This window comes from Nannobrachium achirus (assembly GCF_963921795.1).
Source record: "Nannobrachium achirus genome assembly, chromosome: 13".
In the NCBI taxonomy this organism is placed as follows: Eukaryota; Metazoa; Chordata; class Actinopteri; order Myctophiformes; family Myctophidae; genus Nannobrachium; species Nannobrachium achirus.
This window is the reverse complement of record NC_137833.1, coordinates 10,072,036-10,093,762: the sequence shown is the minus strand read 5'-3', so window position 1 is coordinate 10,093,762 and position 21,727 is coordinate 10,072,036. Positions and strand designations below refer to the sequence as shown.

Sequence of the window (21,727 nt, the reverse complement as noted above, 5' to 3'; positions counted from 1 at the left end):
ACACCAACAAAAACAACAACAGGAGCAAAGAGTCTAGAGACTCATAGTATTGACTAGCCGCATAGCAACACTTAGAAAAGATAATGACCTGAACGGAATTTCTTGACAGAAAGTAACTCATAACATGTGTACGTTGTGTTTTTATGAAAGAAACACTTTGCAAATAGAAAGACGATAATTCAAGCTTTCCACAGCCGCAATGTTGGTGAGTTTGACGTTGTTTAATACAATTAGATTGGATGCCAATTAGCCGCAAATTGCAACACTAGATTTTTTTTTTTTTTTTTTTTGCTATCTGATTGTATTAAACAACGTCAAACTCACCAATATTCCGGCTCTATGGAAACTTGAATGATGCTCTTTCTATCTGCAAAGTGTTTGTTTCATAAATATCCACCGTAGACATGTTAGGAGCTACTTTCTATCAAGAAATTGGCTTCAGGTGATTATTTTGTCTAAGCGCTGGAGTTTGGAAGCGCTTGTGGGAACTGGGAAGTCACTCAGCGGTCCTGTGTACCAGCTGGTTCTAAATGTCACCTAATGCAGGAGGCAGCAGGACATGGCGTTATAGAAGACGAGCGCTTCCAAAGTTCAACACTTAGAAAAAAAACAAAACATGTCTGCTCGGATTTATTGACAGATTTAACTCATAACATGTCTATGTTGGGTTTTTATGAAACAAACACTTTGCAGATAGAAAGAGGATACTCCAAGCTTTCCATTCAGCCCCGATATTGGTGAGTTTGACGTCATTTAATACAATCAGATAGCAAAAAACTGTTTTGATGCATTGGCTGCCTATGGGAGGTATTGCAACCCTAGATTCAACGGATTAAAACAATCTAGTGTTGCAATTTGCGGCTAGCTGCCAATGTGAGGCATTGCAACCCTAGTTTCAACATATTAAAAAATAAATCTAGTGACGCAATTTGCAGCCAAGTATTGACTTGCACAACGTGCAGCTGCAGACCATTACAAGCTTGAGAGAAACACTGCACGTTTTGAGCTTATAGATTTGTTACTTTTGCCATGTATTTACTTTTATTTGGAGCCTGAAGAATAAGAGGTTTCCACAAGACAGAGACAATATGCAAGTAAGACAGGTGCTAAAGTACAATTTAGGGTTGTTTGTTGTTGTTGTTGTTGTTGTTGTTGTTCATATATCAGGGGCAAATATTTTACTACTAGACTACAATTTTCTGGCAGCAGCAGACAGCTTTATTATTTTACAGATTACAGGATTTTACTTGTGACAGGGCATATCTACATTGTGGTGTTGTTGGTTCATTCATTACATATAATATATTTGTACAAATATTTAGATTAGATTAAAAAATCAATAAAGATAAGAGCACAGCTGGAATGACATCCAAAGCAAGCACTCAGGTCCAGTTAGCCGCTTAGCTAGCATGCTAACATAACCACAACACTGAACGCCCAGCAAGCAGGCACGGTTAGCCGTTAGCATGCTAACACATAAACAGACCGGAGTGGTAGAGGTTAGCCGTTAGCATGCTAACACATAAACAGACCTGAGAGGTAGAGGTTAGCCTTTACTTAGCATGCTAACACATAAACAGACCTGAGAGGTAGAGGTTAGCCTTTAGCATGCTAACACATAAACAGACCTGAGAGGTAGAGGTTAGCCTTTAGCGTGCTAACACATAAACAGACCTGAGAGGTAGAGGTTAGCCTTTAGCGTGCTAACACATAAACAGACCTGAGAGGTAGAGGTTAGCCTTTAGCATGCTAACACATAAACAGACCTGAGTGGTGCAGGTTGAGAACGTCCACAGACACCATGTCAGGCTGGTCCAGCGGGCTGACCTTCCTCTCCGTGACGCCGGACGGCACCACGTCGGGCTTGGGCCCCAGCTTCCTGGGGTAGTAGTCCCCCGGGTCCCCGTGGTGGTGGTGCCCGTGGTGGTGGTGGAGGAAGGCCGGTCCCTGTGAGGACGTGGACATCAGCCCGTCCATCGCCATCTTTCACTTCACTGTGTTCACTGTCAGAGGTGGGACGTTCGCGAACGAATCGAGTCTTTTGAACGGTTCTTTGGAATGAACGACGGGATCCGGTTCGCAGTACTAGGGAGGGAGCCGTTCCTTTCTAATGAACAGTTGTGGAAAAAGTACAAACATTCTTTACTTGTGTAAAACTAAAAAGTATCAATAGCCTACTGCAATACTCTGCCACAAGTAGAAGTGCAGAATTAAAATGTACTTGAAGTACAAAAGTATTGGTATGAAATGCACTAAAGTACCAATAGACATAGTAGAAAGTACTCATTATACAGAATGTCCCATTTCACAAGTTTTCCAATGAATAAAATGTAGAAAAATCATTAGAAAATAGCAGATCTTAAGCTCACAATGCGTCGCGACGCATTGTGAGCTTATAGATTGGCTATTTTCAAATGGCTGAAATGTATATAGGGTTTAAGTAGCCTAATTTGTAATCATAAATTCATAATCAAAATCTACAAAGTTAAAGTAACTAAATTAATGAGCCAGTCTTTTGAACGGCTCTTTGAAAGGAACGGATCCCAGAGATCCGGCTCACTTCAAAGAACCATAAATCCCATCTTTAGTTCAGTTCACTTCCCCTCAACACACCGGTACTTCCGCTCTGAGACTTCAACATAAAACTACTACACCCCCAAGCAAGCAGTGATGGAAAAAGTACTCAAATGTTTTAAAAATTAATGTAAAAGTATCAATACTAAGTATTCCAGTATTGAATACTGGAATGTATATATATAATACTCGTCTAGAATTCAAAAATGTACTTGAGTAAAAGTAGGCTACAAAAGTATCACGTATCAAAAGGTACAAAAAGTTCCAATCAATGTATACAAATCTTTTGAAAATAGCAGATCTACAAGCTCACAATGTGTCGTGATGCAACGCATTGTGAGCTTGTAGATTGTCTATTTTCAAATGGCTGAAGTGGTTTTGATTGATTGATTGATTGATTGATTGATTGATTGATTGATTGATTGATTGAAGTATTTATTAGAAGTTTGCATAGGAAAGGGTACAGTTTCATGGGAGTACAGTTCACTGGTTGGCCTACAGGTAACAAGTCTGTTCGCCCTCTTGGCCGTTCGATCACCCTCATTTTTTCCGCCGGTCTCACACTCACCGCTCCTGCACAGCTTCTTCCTGAAGGACGCGGTGATCATTCAGCCTTTGCCTACAATGGAGAGCTGTACATATACGGTGGTGAGAACCTCAACTACTTCAATGATTTGTGGAAATTCAGTCCAGATACCTTCTCCTGGAAGAAGGTGGAATCTAAAGCCCGTATCAGAGTGTACGGTGGAGAGCTATCCACCGCAAATTTGAGGTGGAAAGCTTTCCACCTCAAGTCAGAAAATAAGTGCAGGACATCATAGTCACTCACGGTGGAGTCCTGTACACCGTGACTGACTGGTCTAGATCGACCAATCAGTGAACGGGGTGTAGAGCCTGTCTGTCTGATAGTAAAAACAGAGAGATGTGTTGGGACTTGCGGTGTAAAGCTCTCCACCGCGAGGAATGATGTAACGTTGTAGTTTCATGACTCAAAAAGACTCGAAAAGACTACACCGCGGTGTAAAGCCTTCCACCGCCCAGGCGACTATGATGCCGGCTTAAGGGGAAACACCCGTGTTCATGGATGTATAGTAGGCGTTCTTGCATGGTGGGAGATCACATCCACGTTTGGATCTTGCGCCCCACTTAATGAACTGTACATCCTAGATCTACGTAAGTCCTAGCCTGAAGACGTTATGTAATGAACTGTACATCCTAGATCTACGTAAGTCCTAGCCTGAAGACGTTATGCAAGCTGTCAGTTATTCAGTACGGTCTGGAGCAGTCTGGACTCCCACACAACATCAGGTGGGAACTGGTAGGCATGACTGCCAACCATACAGGTCAACGTTAGGCGGGGAAAGAGAATGAGAATTTGCTCTGTGAGCGGTGGACTGGAGCATTTAAACTGCCTGGGTTCGGATGGAGAGCCAGGTATTGGGTTTATTTGGGTTCTGGGTGGGCACCCCGCCAGTGGACGCAAGGCTACCCCGAGTGGCGGGCAAAACGGTCTGCAGTACACACTTTGAAGATTTTACATTGGAAGGCCCGTTAGAGGCTGACCCCTGTCACCCCCTCCCCGTGTGAGCTTGTAGAGTGGGGACTTAAGAGATTTGGTGTAGAGGGTGTGGCCACCCAAAGAGTGGGCCAAGTAGCCTACCGTACAGAGCAAACCCCAATCAACTGAGTATTAGTTTGCTAAATGTAGAGAAATGTAAGATTTGCAAGAAAAAGATGGACAATGTCTGGACCAAATGCACCAGGATAATGTCACACTTACTGTTGTGGAAAAAATGTAAAGTAAACAAATGATAACGGAGGTGCGCCGTCTCAAGAGACCATACGCCACAAGAGACACCGCCGAGCGAGTGTTAGCGAGCGAGTCGCCATGTCGAGCGTTGCGACGGTCGCATGAGCCGCCTCAGGGCCGCTACCGAGTTATGTCACGATATATGATACCTCCGCGCGGTCCAAGTGAACACAGCGAATCGCTCCCTACCTCCTTGCCCACCACCACTGGCCCCCACCGTTGTGCTTAGATTCCTTGGGTAACGCCAGGTCTCGTCAGTCACGGCTCATATCGATATCACCTCATGTCCCGTCATGTCTGTGAAAGCTACGGGGAGGAGGCCACGGCGCAGAGTGAGTGAGTGTGAAAGCAGCAACAAAAGAAGGAAGTGAAATTCCAATATTGTTAACATTAATCTCATGACTCTTATGTTTATGATGCAGCATATGCCTGGACGACCCACCGAAGAGCTCTTACCCAGAGCAGAGTTCAAAGTCTGATCTTGGAAACAGTGCTGTGTTCAGCACTTCCTGTCCACAGCAGAGCAGAGGAAACCTCACCTCACCTCACCGACAACAATATGACATCCAGAGTTACCCTTCTTCTCTTGGTCACAGCTGTCTGCTTTGGCTTTACAGCAGCAGAACCTGGTAAGCAACACACACACGCATTCACAAATGCACACACACACAAGTAAGCTTGTAGATCTGCTATTTGCACCAAAGGGTTGTTCAAAACAGAGCCAGCTTGTGACAGAATGCCCAAACTGCACAATAGATTGAGCCTGAAAACGGCCATACATCCCACAGCCTCTCAATCAACACTTCACAGTGCATGCCATGTGGACGGACATGTAGGACTTAAACGGCTGTTTCACCCAATGTTTGCCTATTTTCACCACATGTTATGACATGCCCAGTCAGATATGACATGCCCAGATTAGGGATAGGCCTACTAGGGTTCACATGGATGACTGCTCTGCCATTGCCACATTAAACCAAAGCCTCGCTGACACTGTCTACTACGAAGTATGGATGTGTTACTGGAGAGTATCGTCTATAGTATACCCCCATGGCTGTGTGTTGCTATGTTGCTACTGAGTTTATTATGTATTTCTGTGTAGAATGGTCTGTGAAAACAAATAGGCTCTTGGACATTAGAGTCTAATCTAATCTAGCCTTCAATAAGAGATTAAAGTGCAACTGTGTTTTGGTAAGAAGTAGATTTTGTGGGTGAGGCGCGCATGCAGAGGAAAGGGCGGGGGGCACACTGTTGTGTTATTGTCAGGAGGAAACCATGTCCGTCCAAAAGCTTTCCTTTTTTTCTCTAGTTTTTGTAGTAGTAGTTATCATTTAGTCACAAGCCTACTAGTGCTAATACCTTTAATTTATTAGACATTTATAAAACACACACAGACACACTTAACCACTTTCAATGTCCTTATTTTGGACATGTCATACAATGTCTTTGCCTGGTAGCATATATGTTGTCTGTAAAACTGTTACTTTTCCAGATCCAAATAGAAAAACAGCAAAAGTACGTCTGATGCTTTTGTCTGGCGCTTGTAATATGATCAAACAGGATTTTAACTTACAGGGAAAACTTTAAATAAGGAGATAAGAGCCTGGAGATATTTAATTTATTCTCATTGGCATGACGGAGCAGAGACGTTGCCGAGGGCTGTATTATTTCCTACAGGTTAAACGAGTTTAAGTTCATTACAGAGAGGTGGAGCTGCTCCAAGTGTGAGCACCGGTGTGTGTGTGTGTGTGTGTGTGTGTGTGTGTGTGTGTGTGTGTGTGTGTGTGTGTGTGTGTGTGTGTGTGTGTGTGTGTGTGTGTGTGCATGTGTGCGTGCGTGCGTGCGTGTGTGCGTGCATGTGTGTGCGTGCGTCAGGTTTCAACCAATCTGGCTAACCATCGCCAAATAAAAGTCTGTCTTGAGAGATTAGGTTTCAACTGGATCTGGTGTTGTGGGGAAGATGTTGGCTCCAGGTACTGATGCAGTGTCGTTAATTTAAGGAAAAAACTAAAAGTTAAAACATGGAGATAATAGGTTTCTGCCCGACAGCAACAATATACTGTATATAATATACAGTACAGTATATTAGTAATGAGTGTATAATCTGTCTTGTTTGTGTCATTTCTCTATAGAGGTGGACTCCTGTGAGGACTCACCGGAAAACAAATGGGTCAAAGACGACCAGAGCTGCTCCAAAGATGCTGCTGCGTAAGTATCCTACTATAAATGCATCTCCTGTACACTTGTGTGTGTGTCTGTCTGCAGTTCACGTATCACCAGAACGTTACGGCCAAATTACTTCAAACTCCCCGTCGCCGATGACCTAAGGGAGTGCTCGTCGAAAACAATTTGATAAGCGGTTAATTGTCCAGAACCCTTCCTTCTGTTAATTTACATCAGGGGTCTTTGACGTTTTCAGGCCAAGGATCCCTTAGCTGAAGCAGGGACCCCAACTACTGTACATATTGTATACAAATGGTGTTGCAGATTAAAAATGTTCACAGACTTTTTTTTTTAATCTGTGACAGATATTCTTTTTATCTGTATCTTACCATCCACTTGAATGGAGAAAGAGATTTTTTTATCTGGAGAAAGAGATTTTTTTATCTGGAGAAAGAGATTTTTTTATCTGTTATCTGGCCCAGTGGGAATGGGCCTTAAGACTTGTTTGACAGCACTGTCATCATGTTGGAGTAATGTGTATTTTCAGACATTTAACTACTTGAACTGTCAAATACTGTACTTTAGTCTGCTCTTCTTTTCCCTCTACAAACCTTTATATTATACAATATTAGCATGTCTGTCATTCATTCAAAAGGCAGAGGCTACATGCTGAGTTCTGAATATAATCACATCACCACCATGTTATACAACTAATTATTGTATATCTAACAGTAAAGCTCAAGTTAGACTATGCAATGTGCTGCGTAGTTTGAAGATAATTTCTTGTCTACAAGCAACACTGCAATGCAACATACCGGTAAGTATAAATTAGGCGAAGTCAGGCATAAACTCATGGTACTCTGTAACTCAGTCAGTGCTGTGTTCTACCTGTAACGCACGTATACAGCGTCTGCTGTCGGAAAAATAAAAATATGAATGGAGTCTGCCCTCGTGAACCTTTCAAATTAGCGTATTTGATAGGCATCATGCACTGGCATTATGCCCTGGCCACACGAATAGCCACGGATTATAGATTATAGTATGCCCTCAAAAAAAGTCTAGAACACACCACTGAACTCAGCGGTCATTTTAGTTAACTAAAAAGATTTTTCAACTCTAGTTTTCATTGTTTCCGTTAGTATTCGTTGATTTGACCCTGGTTCAGATCGGCTGTTTTGTCTTTATCAGGGGGTCAGAGTGCAGGTTCGTGGACCAGCTGCAGTCCAAGATACAGCGGGCCCAGGCCCTGAGCGACGAGGAGAAGCTGTACCGCTACAAGGGAGTCCTCTACCCCGCCGTCATGTGTCCAGAGGAACACCTCCGAGCCCTGGAGCACATGCAGGCCCGCCACGATGACATCCTGCTGGTGGCCTATCCCAAATGTGGTGAGTAGTCACTAGGGCCCAAGGTGGAGGGGCCCTAGTAACTTAAGCTATTGAAAAATAGCAGATCTACAAGCTCACAGCGCGGTGCGAGCTTGTATATCTGCTATTTTTGAAAAGTGGTGAAAATCTTTATTTGTAATATTTGAATATTTTTTAAGCGAACATTTGTAACTAAAAATTTGCTTCTGGGGTGTCCTTGGAACTAAATATTTTGAGATGGGGGTCCGTGGCCAAATACATATCATCTTGGGGGTCCTTGACATGAAAAAGTTTGAGCAGCACTGACATAGAAACATAGGTTTATTGCGCACATTTTCAAGATTTTTCAAAAATAGCAGATCTACAAGCTCACTGAGCTTGTATATCTGCTATTTTTCAATAGTTAACATTCATGGGGGGCCCGCAGTGAATCCTTGTACCCAGGGCCCAGAATTTGGTGTGACGCCCCTGGTCATATAGCCTACTGATGTTACTGTTATATCCATCCAATAGTTGCAAAATACATTAATCACAGACATAAAGTCTGTCCATCTGATCTCTTGGACTGACTGGGTTAACATATTTTTTCTGGTGACTCACCCTCCTAATATGTGAGCAGGGCGTGTTTTTTCATTTATTTTTCATAATTACTTGGGGAAAATTGAAAAAATGAAATACAATTTAAAAAAAAGTTTAAAAATAAATGAAAAAGGTTATTGAAAAAATGAAAACAAAAAAAACACGGCCTGCTCACGTATTAGGACGGTAGCATGAGTCACCAGAAAAAAGAATGGGTATTTTCAATCAATCTATCATGGTTAAAATGGAGTTTGAAGTTACAATGGGTGTGTGTGTGGAGAAGCCCTGGAGGAGGAGGGCCTGGTAACATTTACATCAAATATCTAAATATTGAATCAAGCAAATTAAAAACTGTTCAGGGTGCTCATAAAAGCCTGATTGTGTGTGTGTGTGTGTGTGTGTGTGTGTGTGTGTGTGTGTGTGTGTGTGTGTGTGTGTGTGTGTGTGTGTGTGTGTGCGTGCGTGCGTGCGTGTCAGGTTTCAACTGGATCTATGGTGTTGTGGGGAAGATGGTGGCTGCAGCTACAGGTGCTGATGCAGTGTCCAAGATGCCTCCACTCATGGAATTCTTCGGACCAGAGCTCTTAAAGGTTAAACTGTGTGTGCGTGCGTGTTTGTGTGTGTGAGTGTGTGCGTGCGTGCGTGCGTGTGCGTGTGCGTGTGCGTGTGCGTGTGCGTGTGTGTGTGTGTGCGCGTGTGTGTGTGTGTGTGCGTGCGTGCGTGTGTGAGTGAGTGTGTGTGTGTGTGTTACAAACGAGGTTCAATTAGACGCGCACACCGCCAGAATCGTGCTTCAGCCATGTGAGTTTGTGCACTCTCGCGACAATATGTGGGGATTGTGCACTCACAGGGTCTCGATCAGCCCAAGAGCCTCCATTGACCGTTCAAAACCCTTCAATTCAATTCAATTCAATTCAATTCAATTCAATTCAATTCAATTCAATTCAATTCAATTCAATTCAATTGGTCTTTATTGGCATGAGAAAACATATGTTAAAATAATGCATGTAAAATTGAAGGGAATAATGATTGTGTTCTCAGGTTTTTTGGAACCGATCACCGAGCACCGATCAAAAAAGTTTGATCATCCGATACCGATCAATCACCGATCCGATCAAGTTATTATTTATATTTTCTAAATGTTAATGTTTTAACTTTAATTCATTCATTCACTCATGAATTCATGTATATATTTGCCTTATAGTTATTTACCAGCATTACTATGTATTTATTATCATAGCAGTAACTAATTATTCCTTCAGCACTGTGGAAATCAATACCCCAAAATGGCCTCAAGTGGGCATACTGAACGGCTGGTTGATCAGATGCACCTATATCCGATCGGATCGGTGAATTTACCTTTTGATCATTGCCGATTGATCGGTAACATCTCTAGTTCTCAGTGCTGTTACATTGCAACCGAGGCAAATCTAACTCACAACACCATAATAATTGTGCATTTGTTGTCTGGAACAGTTGGCCTATACAGGTATATCCACATAGGAAGGTTTGTGCACAAATAGCAGCTGTTTTTCAAAGGTTTTTCAGAAGTGTTTCAGGGTAATTGCTCTGTGTGTGTGTGTACATTGTTTCTACAAAGTACGATTGTTTCAGAAGTGTTTCAGGGTAAATGCTCTGTTTTCCATGTTCTACATGTTCTACATGTTCTCGTGTCCCTCCCAGGTGGTAGACCAGAGCCCCTCCCCCAGGCTCCTGGGGACCCACCTGCACCCTGACAACATCCCAGCTTCTTTTTACACCAGCAACGCCAAGGTCAAAGTCACGCACACACGCAAACACACACACACACACACACACACACACACACACACACACACACACACACACACACACACACACACACACACACACACACACACACACACACACACACACACACACACACACACACACACACACACACACACACACACTTGCACACCTGCACAGCCTTTGTGATCTTGGTAGATCACAATCTACCTTTTGGGCACACCTGATATACAACATAGGCCTATATGTGTGTATATTGATACTACAGATACTAGTCAAGTCAATTGTATTTATATAGCACAACAGCAGTTGACCCAAAGTTCTTTCCAAAGACAATAAACAAAAGTAGACCTTGGTCTATTTACAGAGTAATGATACAGGCATATAACATAGTAACAAACAAAACTAAACCAATACAAAATAAACACCAACAAAACACCGAACACACCTCATACTATGCTAAACGCACAGGTAAAAAGATGGGTCTTCAATTTAGATTTAAAAACTTCAATGGTGGGGGCACCGTGGGGCTATCCTTTATGTGAAGTTTAAATTGTACCAGAGAGTGGGTGCGGCGAAGGAAAAGGCACGATCACCTTTTGTTACAAGGTTTGTATAGGGTGAGTGGAGTTTCTGGGTGGATGATCTGAGTAACCGGATGGCAGGGGGATAGTCTATGAGGTCGGAGATATAAGAGGGGGCTAGCCCATTGAGGGCTTTGAAAACAAAGAGCAAGGCTTTAAAATTAATTCTGAATTTTACTGGTAGCCAGTGCAATCTTACCAGTGCCGATGTAATATGTCTTCTTGTTCCGGTAATGAGTCTGGCATTTTGTACTATTTGTAGACGGGAGATAGTGGACTGTGGCAGCACCAATTATAATGAATTGCAGTAATCTAAACATGAGGTGATGAAAGCGTGGGTTACTGTGATTAGGTCTGCGTGAGTTAAAATTTTAGTTTTGCTATGGTTCTAAGCTGATAAAAACTTCCCTTTAAATTAAAGTTTAGGGCTGTGTCAAACAAGACACCAATGTTTTTATGGAGCCATTCAGATTACTTTGCAGAGGGCCGAGGGCTTGGGAGAGGCGTGTGGTTGTTACGCCCACAGGGCCTAGGGGTGTTTGCGGGGTAACAAAGGCAAGGTGGTATATGCCAAAAAGTGGTTTTATTACAATAATCAATGATATTTACAGAGAATAACAGGTAATTGTGACTTCAAAGGTTGCCTTCTCAGTGGTGAGACAGGGCGGGGCGGGCACCCGACATGGGAAACAAACAAAACACAATTCTACTCCCGAGCTAACAATGTTAATTCCCAAAGCTAACTGACTTCCTAACACCCAAACACTTCCCTACCTGTCTACACTATCTACTCTAACCAAACCGTGTACAAAGTGGTAACCCACCCATAAGTGATCTAACAGTGAGAATGCTACAGTGAATACTTACTAAACTTACCCCTGCTCACCACTGTTAACATGGACTCTCAGAAGAGCAACCTGTACACAACACCCAAAGGCTATCAGAAACGGCTATTTTACACCTGCTCCGGTGGGCACGCTGTCACTATAGCTACACTCATAGCTACCCAGACAGAGTGACAGCGGCCATGACTGACTTCTTCATGGTGCTTTTATAGGGGGCGGACCAGACGGACAGAGCGCTGATTGGCTGGAGGTGACAGAGTGACAGGAACCCTCCTCCACTCGTAACGGCAGCAGGAATCTTCAGACAGGGACCTAGACAGGCGTGCACACCCAATATAGAACCCAATGCAGATCCCCACTCCAATGGCTCTAGCCTTTATTAACCTTGTCCGTAACAGTGGTTGAGGTTTTAGGGCCAAAGATAATGACCTTTATTTTCGTTTAGCTGGAGGTAATTAGTTGCCATCTCCCAGGCAGTTTAACAGAGTATCAACTGGGCTGGCATTGTCGGGTGTGGCTGGGATGTAGAATTGGGTGTCGTTGGCATAACAATGACAAGTCCTACATTAAACATTAAACGGACCATCTTGCAGATAAGAGGTGAACCATTTTAAAACTGGACCCTTAAAATCAACCTCATCCTCCAACCGTTTTAAAAGTGTTGCGTGATGGATGGTATCAACGGCCACACTAAGGCCGAGGAGGACTAAAATAGCACAAGATCCGTTGTCAACTGTTAAAAGAATGTCGTTTTGCACTTTTAGCAGTGCCGATTCAGTGCTGTGTAGGGTCCTAAAACCCGACTGAAATGTATCTAGGATGGTGAAAGAGTGTAGATATGAGGAGATCTGTGAGTAAAGCACTTTTCCTAGCACCTTCGAAAGAAATGGTAGCTTAGAAATGGGTTTAAAGTTGTTTTGATCATTGGAGTCCAGGCCGGGCTTTTTCAATAGTGGTTGAATGGTAGCATGCTTGAAGCTGGAGGGGACAACTCCCGCTTCCAAACGGTTGGTAACAATGGCCAGGATGAGGGGGCATAAGGTGATCATGAAAACATCTTTGAAAAGCCGGGAGGGAATAATGTCACAGGGGCAGGAGGTGGGTTTTAGGTGAGAGACCACCTCAGACAAGTAGGATGATAAGACAGGTAGGAAGTTATGAAATTGGCCTGATGACAAATGTATTACGGTATGGTATGAAGCTGGGGGTAATATGAGAGCTCTGATGTTGGCGATTTTGTCTGTGAAGAAGTTCCTAAATTGTTCACAGGTGTCTACGTTGGGAGTGGGAGTGGAGGCGGCAGAGGCAGCAGGGCTTAGAATGGAGTTGATGGTTTTGAAAAGTACTTGGGGTCTATTGGAATGTGTGTCTTCAGACAGTTATGGAGAATTTCATATGAGACCTGCAGTTTATCGGGTTTCCTTCACAAATGGAATAAATGTATGTATGTGTGTATTTGTACTGTGTTTGTGTCAGATGTTGGTGATGTTCAGGAACCCTAAAGACACATTGGTGTCGATGTATCACTTCTCCAGAAACAACCCTGTAGTTCCATCTGTCCAGTCCTGGGAGTCCTTCTACAGGCAGTTCATGACTGGAGACGGTATGTACTGTACTGTACTGTACTGTACTGTACTGTGAATGACAGCGAATTTTGAATTACTTTTAGTCATAGTCGCTTGAATAAAATTTAGCAGCATTTAGTTATAGTCATCTTGTCTGTGGTGTACATTCAATGTGTATGTCTGTCTGTCTGTCTGTCTGTCTGTCTGTCTGTCTGTCTGTGTGTCTGCAGTTCCATGGGGTTCATATTTTGACCATGCGTTGGCATGGGAAAAGAGGATGAGCAGTCCTAACGTGATGGTCGTCACCTACGAGGAGTTAAAACAGGTCAGAGCTCTTACCTTACGTGACCCCTCCACACTATCTCTGTCAAGTGGAGACCTCTTCATGTCCAAAACGGTTACTTTTTTAACGGATTCAAATTCAATAAGTAGCTCAAAACGTGTTCTGCTACCTTTGATGCTTTTGTGTGACACTAATATGATCAAGTAGGACATTCATTTTATGATAAAATCACACTTAGTGTGAAGTAAGCGGTGCTATTTATGAGTTAATTTCATTAAAGGAGTAGTTCACCCCCAAAATGAATGTTTTTCAATTGATTACTCACGCCATGGAGACTTGAGTTCAATAATATTTGCCAGACCCATGAAATGGGTAGGCCTACATAAGCAAATGTCTGTCCGGGTTTTCTATATAAAGGGTATATATGATGATGACATGATGATGACATGCCTACAAAAGGCATGATGTCATAAATGATGATGACAGACAGGGGGTCTGGCACAACCAGGTTGACCTGGTCTAGTTTATTTGTATTTGGCGCATTCCTAAGACAAAAATGTTGACCCTATCCATGCCAAACTTTGCACACACACTCCTTGGCTGCCAAACCACAACCTCCACCCCTCATTTCTCACATGGCCCACTTCTAGCGCCACCATGAGGCCGATTCTTGCAAAACACATTTTTGGACACTGCACCTACTCATTTTGCCCGAAAATCCCGCAAAGCGGTACACAGTATGTCATCACACAGTCATGTCATCAACATGGATCTGTCCCATTTCCCATACATTATTACTTTAAGCATTATTTTATGCTTTAACTATTAAAAAATAGCAGATATAGAAGCTTCCAGCGCGGATCTGCTATTTCTGAACAATGTGTGCAAGTCTTTGAATATTTTTGACCCGATTCTATAAATGTCTTCTAAATCCTTCTAAGGTTTCTATGTCAGTGGTTCTGAAACCTTTTCATATCAACCCCCATCTCAAAATATTATGTATCAGGGACCCCCCAGAAGCAAATATTTGAGTTCGCCTTAATTCAAAGATGTGCATTTTCATGATTTCACAAAAATAGCAGATCTACCTACACTCGGTGCCGCGTTGTGAGCTTGTTTATCTGCTTTTTTAAATGTAATAGTTAAAGCATAAAATGATGGTTAAAGTGGTTAAAATCTAGAGTGACACGGATGCAGGTATAAATCCACGGCCGAGGGATAAGGTACACGCCATTCCTCCAGGCTTTCTTCCTGAAAGATTTTTATGACACATTGCTGCAAATCAAGCTTTGCCAGTCTTTGTCCCTTCTTTGACGATGGCCATGGAAAGATTCCTGGCCAATGCCAGCCTGAAGAGCTCCACTTTGGTGGCGTCTCCTTCCTGTGTGGGAGCGTCTGGGCTGGGAGCGTCGGTCTGGAACGGGGAGGTCAGCTCCTCCAGGAAGGCCATCAGCTCATAGGTCTGCTCCGCTGAGAAGATCACCTCCTTCTGCTCCACCAGCGGCACGGCGTCGGCCAGCAGGGTCCACCAGAAGCTGCGTGGCGCGATCTTCGCCGCCACGAGGAAGACGAGGAGCTCCGCGGCTTCCCCGAAGCGCTTCTCCTCGTGCAGCTTGTGGAACTCGCGGTACTTCCCCAGGAAGGTGAGCCTGTCGCTGAGCAGCATGTCCGTGCCCAGGTTGTCGATCAGGTCCGCGTCCGAAAAGGTCCCGCGGGCGCGGTAGTCCTGCAGGAGCCTCTCGGACACCAGGGTGGCGAGGGCGGCGTCCTTGGCCCTGACGGCCCAGGACAGAGCGGGTCCCAGGCGACTGCTCCTCAGAGCTCGCTGGGCCATGACCTTAGAGACGCTCCTGGCCTGCTCATACATCCGCCTCTGTTTGCAGAGCCGGAGCACCTCAAGGGCCTCGTCCTCCGTGTCCAGCGGCGCGCTCTCCATCTGCCGCGCCAGGCGCGCTCTTCCGGACACTGGACAGTGGTCGTAGTAGTCCACCGCCAGCTGCCACAAGCTGGGATGGCTTAAGAGACCCGCGGCGTACTCCAGCAGGAGGGACTCCCTCAGTTCGGGACCGAGGTGCGGATCGCGGGAGCGTAACTGGTTGCAGTGATGCAGGAGATCCGTCAGGTGAGCCACAAACCAGCGGCTGTTCAGAGCGACGCCGCAGTCTTTGATGACCTGGTTGACGTCACACTCAAAGGCTGCCAGCAGAATGTTGTCCAGAGGCTCCGGGACGCCCCCCGAGCCCAGAAACACGCTTATGCACGACCGTGCGTGGCGATACAGCTCGGTGGGTTGGACGGTGGGGTAGGAGTAGAGCAGTCTGGCGATCATGAAGTGGTACCAGGTGCCCAGCAGGTCCTTGTGCGCCAGCAGCGTGCCCTCGTCCCCCGCCAGGATCTTACAGACGACCTCCAGGTGAGGGCCGTTGGAAAACGAGCTGTTCGACAGGCAGTGCTCGACCAGCTCGTGCCACCGCCTCCACTTCACGCCGAACTCCGCCAGCGTCCGCGTGCCGTCGTAGACAGGCATCCGGCCGAGAAGGTGGTCCATCAGTCGGAACATGTCCCCGGCCGCGGGTTGCCGGGCGGCCTGTTTCGCCAGCGTCTGTCGGGCGTCCTCCAGCCTGCCCTGCAGAACGCAGCTCTTCACCGTCACCTCCCAGGGGCCGCGGGGCTCCCTGGGGCTCCTGGTCCACGGAGCCCCTCTAACCTCCTTCTTCTCCTCCTCCACGTCGGCCTTGTGGAGCCTGGCCCAGTCCAGCAGGTGGCGCATCAGGGCGCCCTCCGGGGCAGCCTGGACGAACAGCACCTCACACAGATCCCAGATCAACTCTATGGCTCGCAGGGCGGACGCCTGACGCCCGACCCCGTCGGCCAGTTCCGTGTCCCGCGTCGAAGCCGCGACCTTCTGGAGCTTCTCTACGCAGGCCCGTATGACGGATCTGTAGTTCTTACTGATGCTGACGAGATGGTTCTTCTTTTTCTCCCTGGGCAAGTCCTTCTTCTGGACGGTCTGCAGCTCAATGAAGATGTCATGGTATTCGTTGAAGAGTTCCCGTAAAGCGGGCCAGCAGATATCCTCGTCCGTCCTCATCGAGTGCTTCCTGGCTTCAGGAAAGATGGTGGTCGGGGGCTCTACGTCAACGCCCTCCATAAGAGAATGCCTTAGATGCAATGGATAAACAGGTCAAAACATTAACTACATGGAGCACCATGCCTCAGTCATTCCGTTCTCTTTCAGACTACTTGGTGCAGTAAGCATAATCATAGTAGTCGAAGGCCAGTATATGATGACAGTACTATGACGTAATATTGATGACTTCAGTTATCTCTATATAAGGGGTATAAAAGGGGCACAGACAGACAGACAGACAGACAGACAGACGACATTCATGAGTTTTCAGGGTTTTTAGATAAACAGTCCATCCGTCCGTCTGTCCGTCCGTCCATCCATGTCCCATTCTCGTGAATTCTCGACCTTTGACCTAACCAACCTGCCACCAGTGGTGGAAAAAGCACTCACACACAAGTAATAGTATCAATACTGCAATATAGAAGTACTCTGTTGCAAGTAAAAGTCCAGAATTAATAATTAATAATTACTTTAAGTAAAAGTACAATATGTTTGAAAATAGCAGATCGACAAGCTCACAACATCGCGACACGTTGTGAGCCAAGGTATAAATGAGCCAAGGTATAAAATAGGGCTAAAGTGGTTTGTATGTTTTATAATATCATAATGTATCTGCAAAGTAACTATTAACTAAAGTTTCAAATAAATGTAGTGGATTAAAGGTAACATATTTGGATCCGAGATGTAGTGGAGTAGAAGTAAAAGTATTGGATATTAGAAATACTCAAGTAAAGTACAAATACCTCAAAATTGTACTCAAGTACAGTACTTAAATAAAAGTACTTAGTTACTTTACACCACTGCCTGCCACAACCCTAACCCTAACCCCAACCCTAACCGTAATCCAAGGTTGTACAGATGTCAGATGATGGTGTGTGTGTGTGTGTGTGTGTGTGTGTGTGTGTGTGTGTGTGTGTGTGTGTGTGTGTGTGTGTGTGTGTGTGTGTGTGTGTGTGTGTGTGTGTGTGTGTGTGTGTGTGTGTTCCCTCCCCTGCCCCTTCTTTGTATATACTTACTGTTTGTTTAGACTTACTGTTTTCTTTTTTGTTCTCTCGTTTTTTTTCTTTACATATCTACTGCATATGTGTTCTATTCGTCTGTCATTCAATGTTATATGAGATACTTTAATGGTTTCCTGTGGAAATAAGCTTAGTCTTTTCATGGATCTCCTTTTAGTAGACCTTGTACCAGTGAACTGTACCGTCATGAAACTGTACCTTTTCCTATGCAAACTTCTAATAAAGTCTTCAATCAATCAATCAATCAATCAATGTGTGTGTTGTGGTGTGATTGGCTGTTAGGACCTGGAGCGGGGGGTGCGTGAGATGTCCCGGTTCTTTGGCTTCAGGCTGACAGCGGAGCAGCTGAAGAACATCTCTGAGCAGAGCACCTTCAGCGCCATGAAGGACAAGTCCATGGAGACCCACGGCAAGGTGGCCAATGTCATCTTCAGGAAAGGTGAGTGTGTGTGTGTCATTGTTGTTTTTGACAGCAAATTTTGATTTAGTTTTAGTCATAGTCTTTTGAATAAAATCTCATTTAGTTTTAGTCCTAATTTAGTCACCTGAAAAGTTTTAGTTTGAGTCTAATTTTAGTCGACTAAATATCATGCGATTTTATGGCGACTAAATCTACAGTTGATTTAGTCAACTAAAATGTATTTTGGCAGGCCTTGATGGCATCGTAGTGACTGATTTTACACTTGGTTGTGTGCTGAAAATAGCCGATCTACGCAGCGCGACGCGTTGTGAGCTTGAAGATCTGCTATTTTCAGCACGCAACACCTGAGAGCAACCAAACATAAAATTACTCTCTTCAGCACTAGTCCCTCCCCAACATTTTAGTCTAGTTTTTATTTTGTTGACGAAATTGTCAATATATTTAGTCTCATTTTTAGTCATCACAGCTTAGTTTTTATTTTGTTTTTATTTAGTTTTCGTCAGTGAAAAAAACGCAGTCGACAAACATTTTTCGTCATAATTTTAGTCGACAAAATCAACACTGGTGTGTGTGTGTGTGAGTGTGAGTGTGTGTGTGTGTGTGTGTGCGTGTGTGTGTGCGTGCGTGCGTGTGTGTGTTCCTACTGTCTCCCTCTCAGCTGTCCTAATGTCCGTCTCTCCTACCCTGTCTCCCTCTCAGTTGTCTACTGTCTATCTGTCTCTCCAATGCTGTCTTAACTCTCAGCTTGCTCTCTGTTCTTGTCTCTGTACTGTATAGGTGCAGTAGGAGACTGGAGGAGTCACTTCACACCAGAACAGAGTGTTGAGATGGACCAGGTCTTCAGCAAACACCTGACAGGAACCAGGCTGGGACACAAGCTCAACTACCAGTTCCACTGTCAGTAGGGAACTCAACTACCAGCTGCACTGTGTCTAGAGAAATCAACTACCATCTCCACTGTCACCAGAGATCTCATTCCACATAAAAAAGGGGGGAAAAAAATAGCCAGAACATTTTTTTTTTTTTTTTTTTAACCACATCGACTCTAGCTTCCCTATTTGGGGTGAACATTGAGCAACATCTACATAATCTACTGGCTTGTACAACTTGTAGGTTGACTATTTCTGACAACCAGATTTAGAGAAAAAAGGAGCAGACTTAGTACAAGGCCGTGGGGGACCCCGGTCAACTACGTATATAGGGCTTAAGTGATTGCAAATGAATTCTTTCTTACGATGACAGTACAAATTAGTTTAAGTATATTATGCTGTAACCAGTACCACAGTAATTTAGGCAGATACAATCCAGGGCGATTTACAATAAGCAAGGTAATACATCAATACATCTACATCAATGCATCAAATGAACAGCAATAATAACCTAAGCCGTCAGATCGTGACTATATGATTTGTAAACATTGTTTATATGCATTCAGTACATATTATGATTGATGATGACTGTACCTTAACACAGTGGTTCTCAACCTGTGGGTCGGGACCAGGGGGTCCCCAGATGACAGTCAAATGTCAATTTAAGGACTTTAAATGCCTCAAAAAAATGTCAAAAGTAATCAACAAACTATACTAAAATATACTATACTATAAATGATATAAGGAAGAGGCAACAATAAACCACACCAGAATAACAACCCTACAATATTATTTTGAAAGACAGCTGATTTACATCAAATACATTCCCAGCCACTCTGTTCAGAAGCAGACATTCAGTGTTGTCAGTTCTTATCAAACCACATGTTGGAACTCTCAGGTCCATGACTTTATTTAGTGTCCAGCGTGTACTGACTTTCCACTGGGTAACAATGACCTAGATTACGTTTATTAAGTTTGGCTTCCACTGTGTGTGAGGGAGTGCATATGTGTGTTGACAGCTATGGGTTCATTTGGTTGCATTTTTCTCAGAGTTAGAATAAAATACTGAGTATTTTACAGTAGACTGAGGTCCCTGGGATAAACATTATATCAAATCTGCAGTCTGATTGATTTCAAACTGAGGGTCCTTTCAAATTCAAAATGTTGTGAATGACTGGAGTAGAATATGTAGAAAATAAAACATGTTTAATATGTAGATTAGCCTGTACCCACTGTAGTCTGTATGCAACACTGTTGAAGCCTCTGAATCGGAGGAATAAGTGTGATTCCATGGAACAGTTAACAACGAATTATGCTTTTATTAGGCTGTTGTTTGTGTTTGGTTGACGTTGTCCATTGTATCAATGACAACATTCTAACATGAAATGAAATGAACATGTTAATGATTGTAGGATTTAGGGTTTCTCATTCTCTGTAGTCCTAATAAATGTGCATCGGCAGCTACGAGTGTGCGGCTTTACTCTTTTTTTAATAATGATTGTAGGATAAACAGTGCCATTTCAAATACCAGCATCACATCTCAGCAAAACTATATCACATTCCACAAAGATGTCATTTGTAAGTCAAAGGTTTGAATTAAAATAGCTTTTCTTGTTCGTATAACATTCTGTTTAAATTAAAAACAGTTAAAGCAACAAAATAAGTTTTCTCTGTAACCTTAACTGGTTATATATAAAAGCAAAAGATCCTCTGATCTTCCTTGCAGTAGTTTAAAGTGGCCACCGGGCGTCGCTGTCCCCACACATTTATAAAGTAACCACAGAATAATCTCTCAAGACACAAACATGAGCTTAGTCTTCCTCTTAGTAATGTTATTAACCCTCTCACATCAACAACAACAGAATATTATGAACATGTATTACTAGTAATTGGTTCAACTCCCTGGTCTGCCCTGCAGAAGAGTCTTTGAGCAAGGCAGAGAATCATAAACTCAGTTTTGAATATAATACACATTGTACATAACATACAGTGAAAGCAGAACAAACAGGCTGATAGAAAAATAACAGATGATGATAATGAACAATAAGTTAACTACAGTACATCAAATGTAACCGAGAATGTTTAACACTGTGTTGGTCTCTTACAAATACAATTACATCCATTAAAACAAAGTGGTAAATTATGCATTTATACAGCAGCTTTCTCCAAAGCACTTTCTCTCGTATGCATGTGCTTTATATTTAACCATTCACACACTGAAAGCAGAGGACACCACGTAAGGCACCAACCGGCAACCTGCTCATCAGGAACAGTTAGGGGTTCAGTGTCTTGCTCAAGGACACTTCGACAATAACACAAGTGGGAGAGGGGATTGAACCGGGAATTATAACCAAAACACTAAGATATAATAACAACTCTAAGATATTATAAAAACAGGTGAAGAATGAATTGATAAAGTGTGTCATGTGTAAACGTGACACACGCACACACACACGCACGCACGCACGCACGCACGCACGCTCGCTCGCTCACTCACTCACTCACTCACTCACTCACTCACTCACTCACTCACTCACTCACTCACTCACTCACTCACTCACTCACACACACACACACACACACACACACACACACACACACACACACACACACACACACACACACACACACACACACACACACACACACAGTTCAGTACAGCAGAAGGCTGGCCATTTGCTCTCTTCTGAACTAACCTTTCTACATTAGCATTTTATTATTTATTTTGAAGCACACTAAGTCTATGCCTGA

General features: G+C 43.8%; 3 protein-coding genes across 4 annotated transcripts in view; 1 reads left to right on the top strand and 2 right to left on the bottom strand.

The window, feature by feature from the left end:
* slc30a6 (solute carrier family 30 member 6) overlaps positions 1–1,986 on the bottom strand; it is a 69,217-nt gene extending 67,231 nt beyond the window's left edge. For both annotated transcript variants that reach the window (XM_080741198.1, XM_080741199.1), the window contains exon 1: positions 1,767–1,986. In XM_080741198.1, the coding sequence (XP_080597324.1) occupies positions 1,767–1,983 (217 nt within the window). In that variant the 5' untranslated portion in view covers positions 1,984–1,986. The remainder of the gene's footprint in view (positions 1–1,766) is intronic.
* On the top strand, positions 964–20,429 carry sult6b1 (sulfotransferase family, cytosolic, 6b, member 1). Its single transcript, XM_080741200.1, has 10 exons — positions 964–1,094; positions 4,807–5,013; positions 6,517–6,592; positions 7,736–7,932; positions 8,968–9,080; positions 10,174–10,263; positions 13,166–13,292; positions 13,485–13,579; positions 17,969–18,125; positions 18,885–20,429. Exons 2-10 carry the CDS (start codon positions 4,944–4,946, stop codon positions 19,010–19,012), a joined length of 1,053 nt encoding a protein of 350 aa, XP_080597326.1. The 5' UTR covers positions 964–1,094; positions 4,807–4,943; the 3' UTR covers positions 19,013–20,429.
* LOC308296679 (nuclear pore complex protein Nup85-like) lies at positions 14,820–16,688 on the bottom strand (the record flags this gene model as incomplete). The annotated part of the gene is made up of 1 exon (XM_080740007.1): positions 14,820–16,688. One exon carries the CDS (start codon positions 16,686–16,688, stop codon positions 14,820–14,822), a length of 1,869 nt encoding a protein of 622 aa, XP_080596133.1.
* Positions 20,430–21,727: the final 1,298 nt, after the last annotated feature.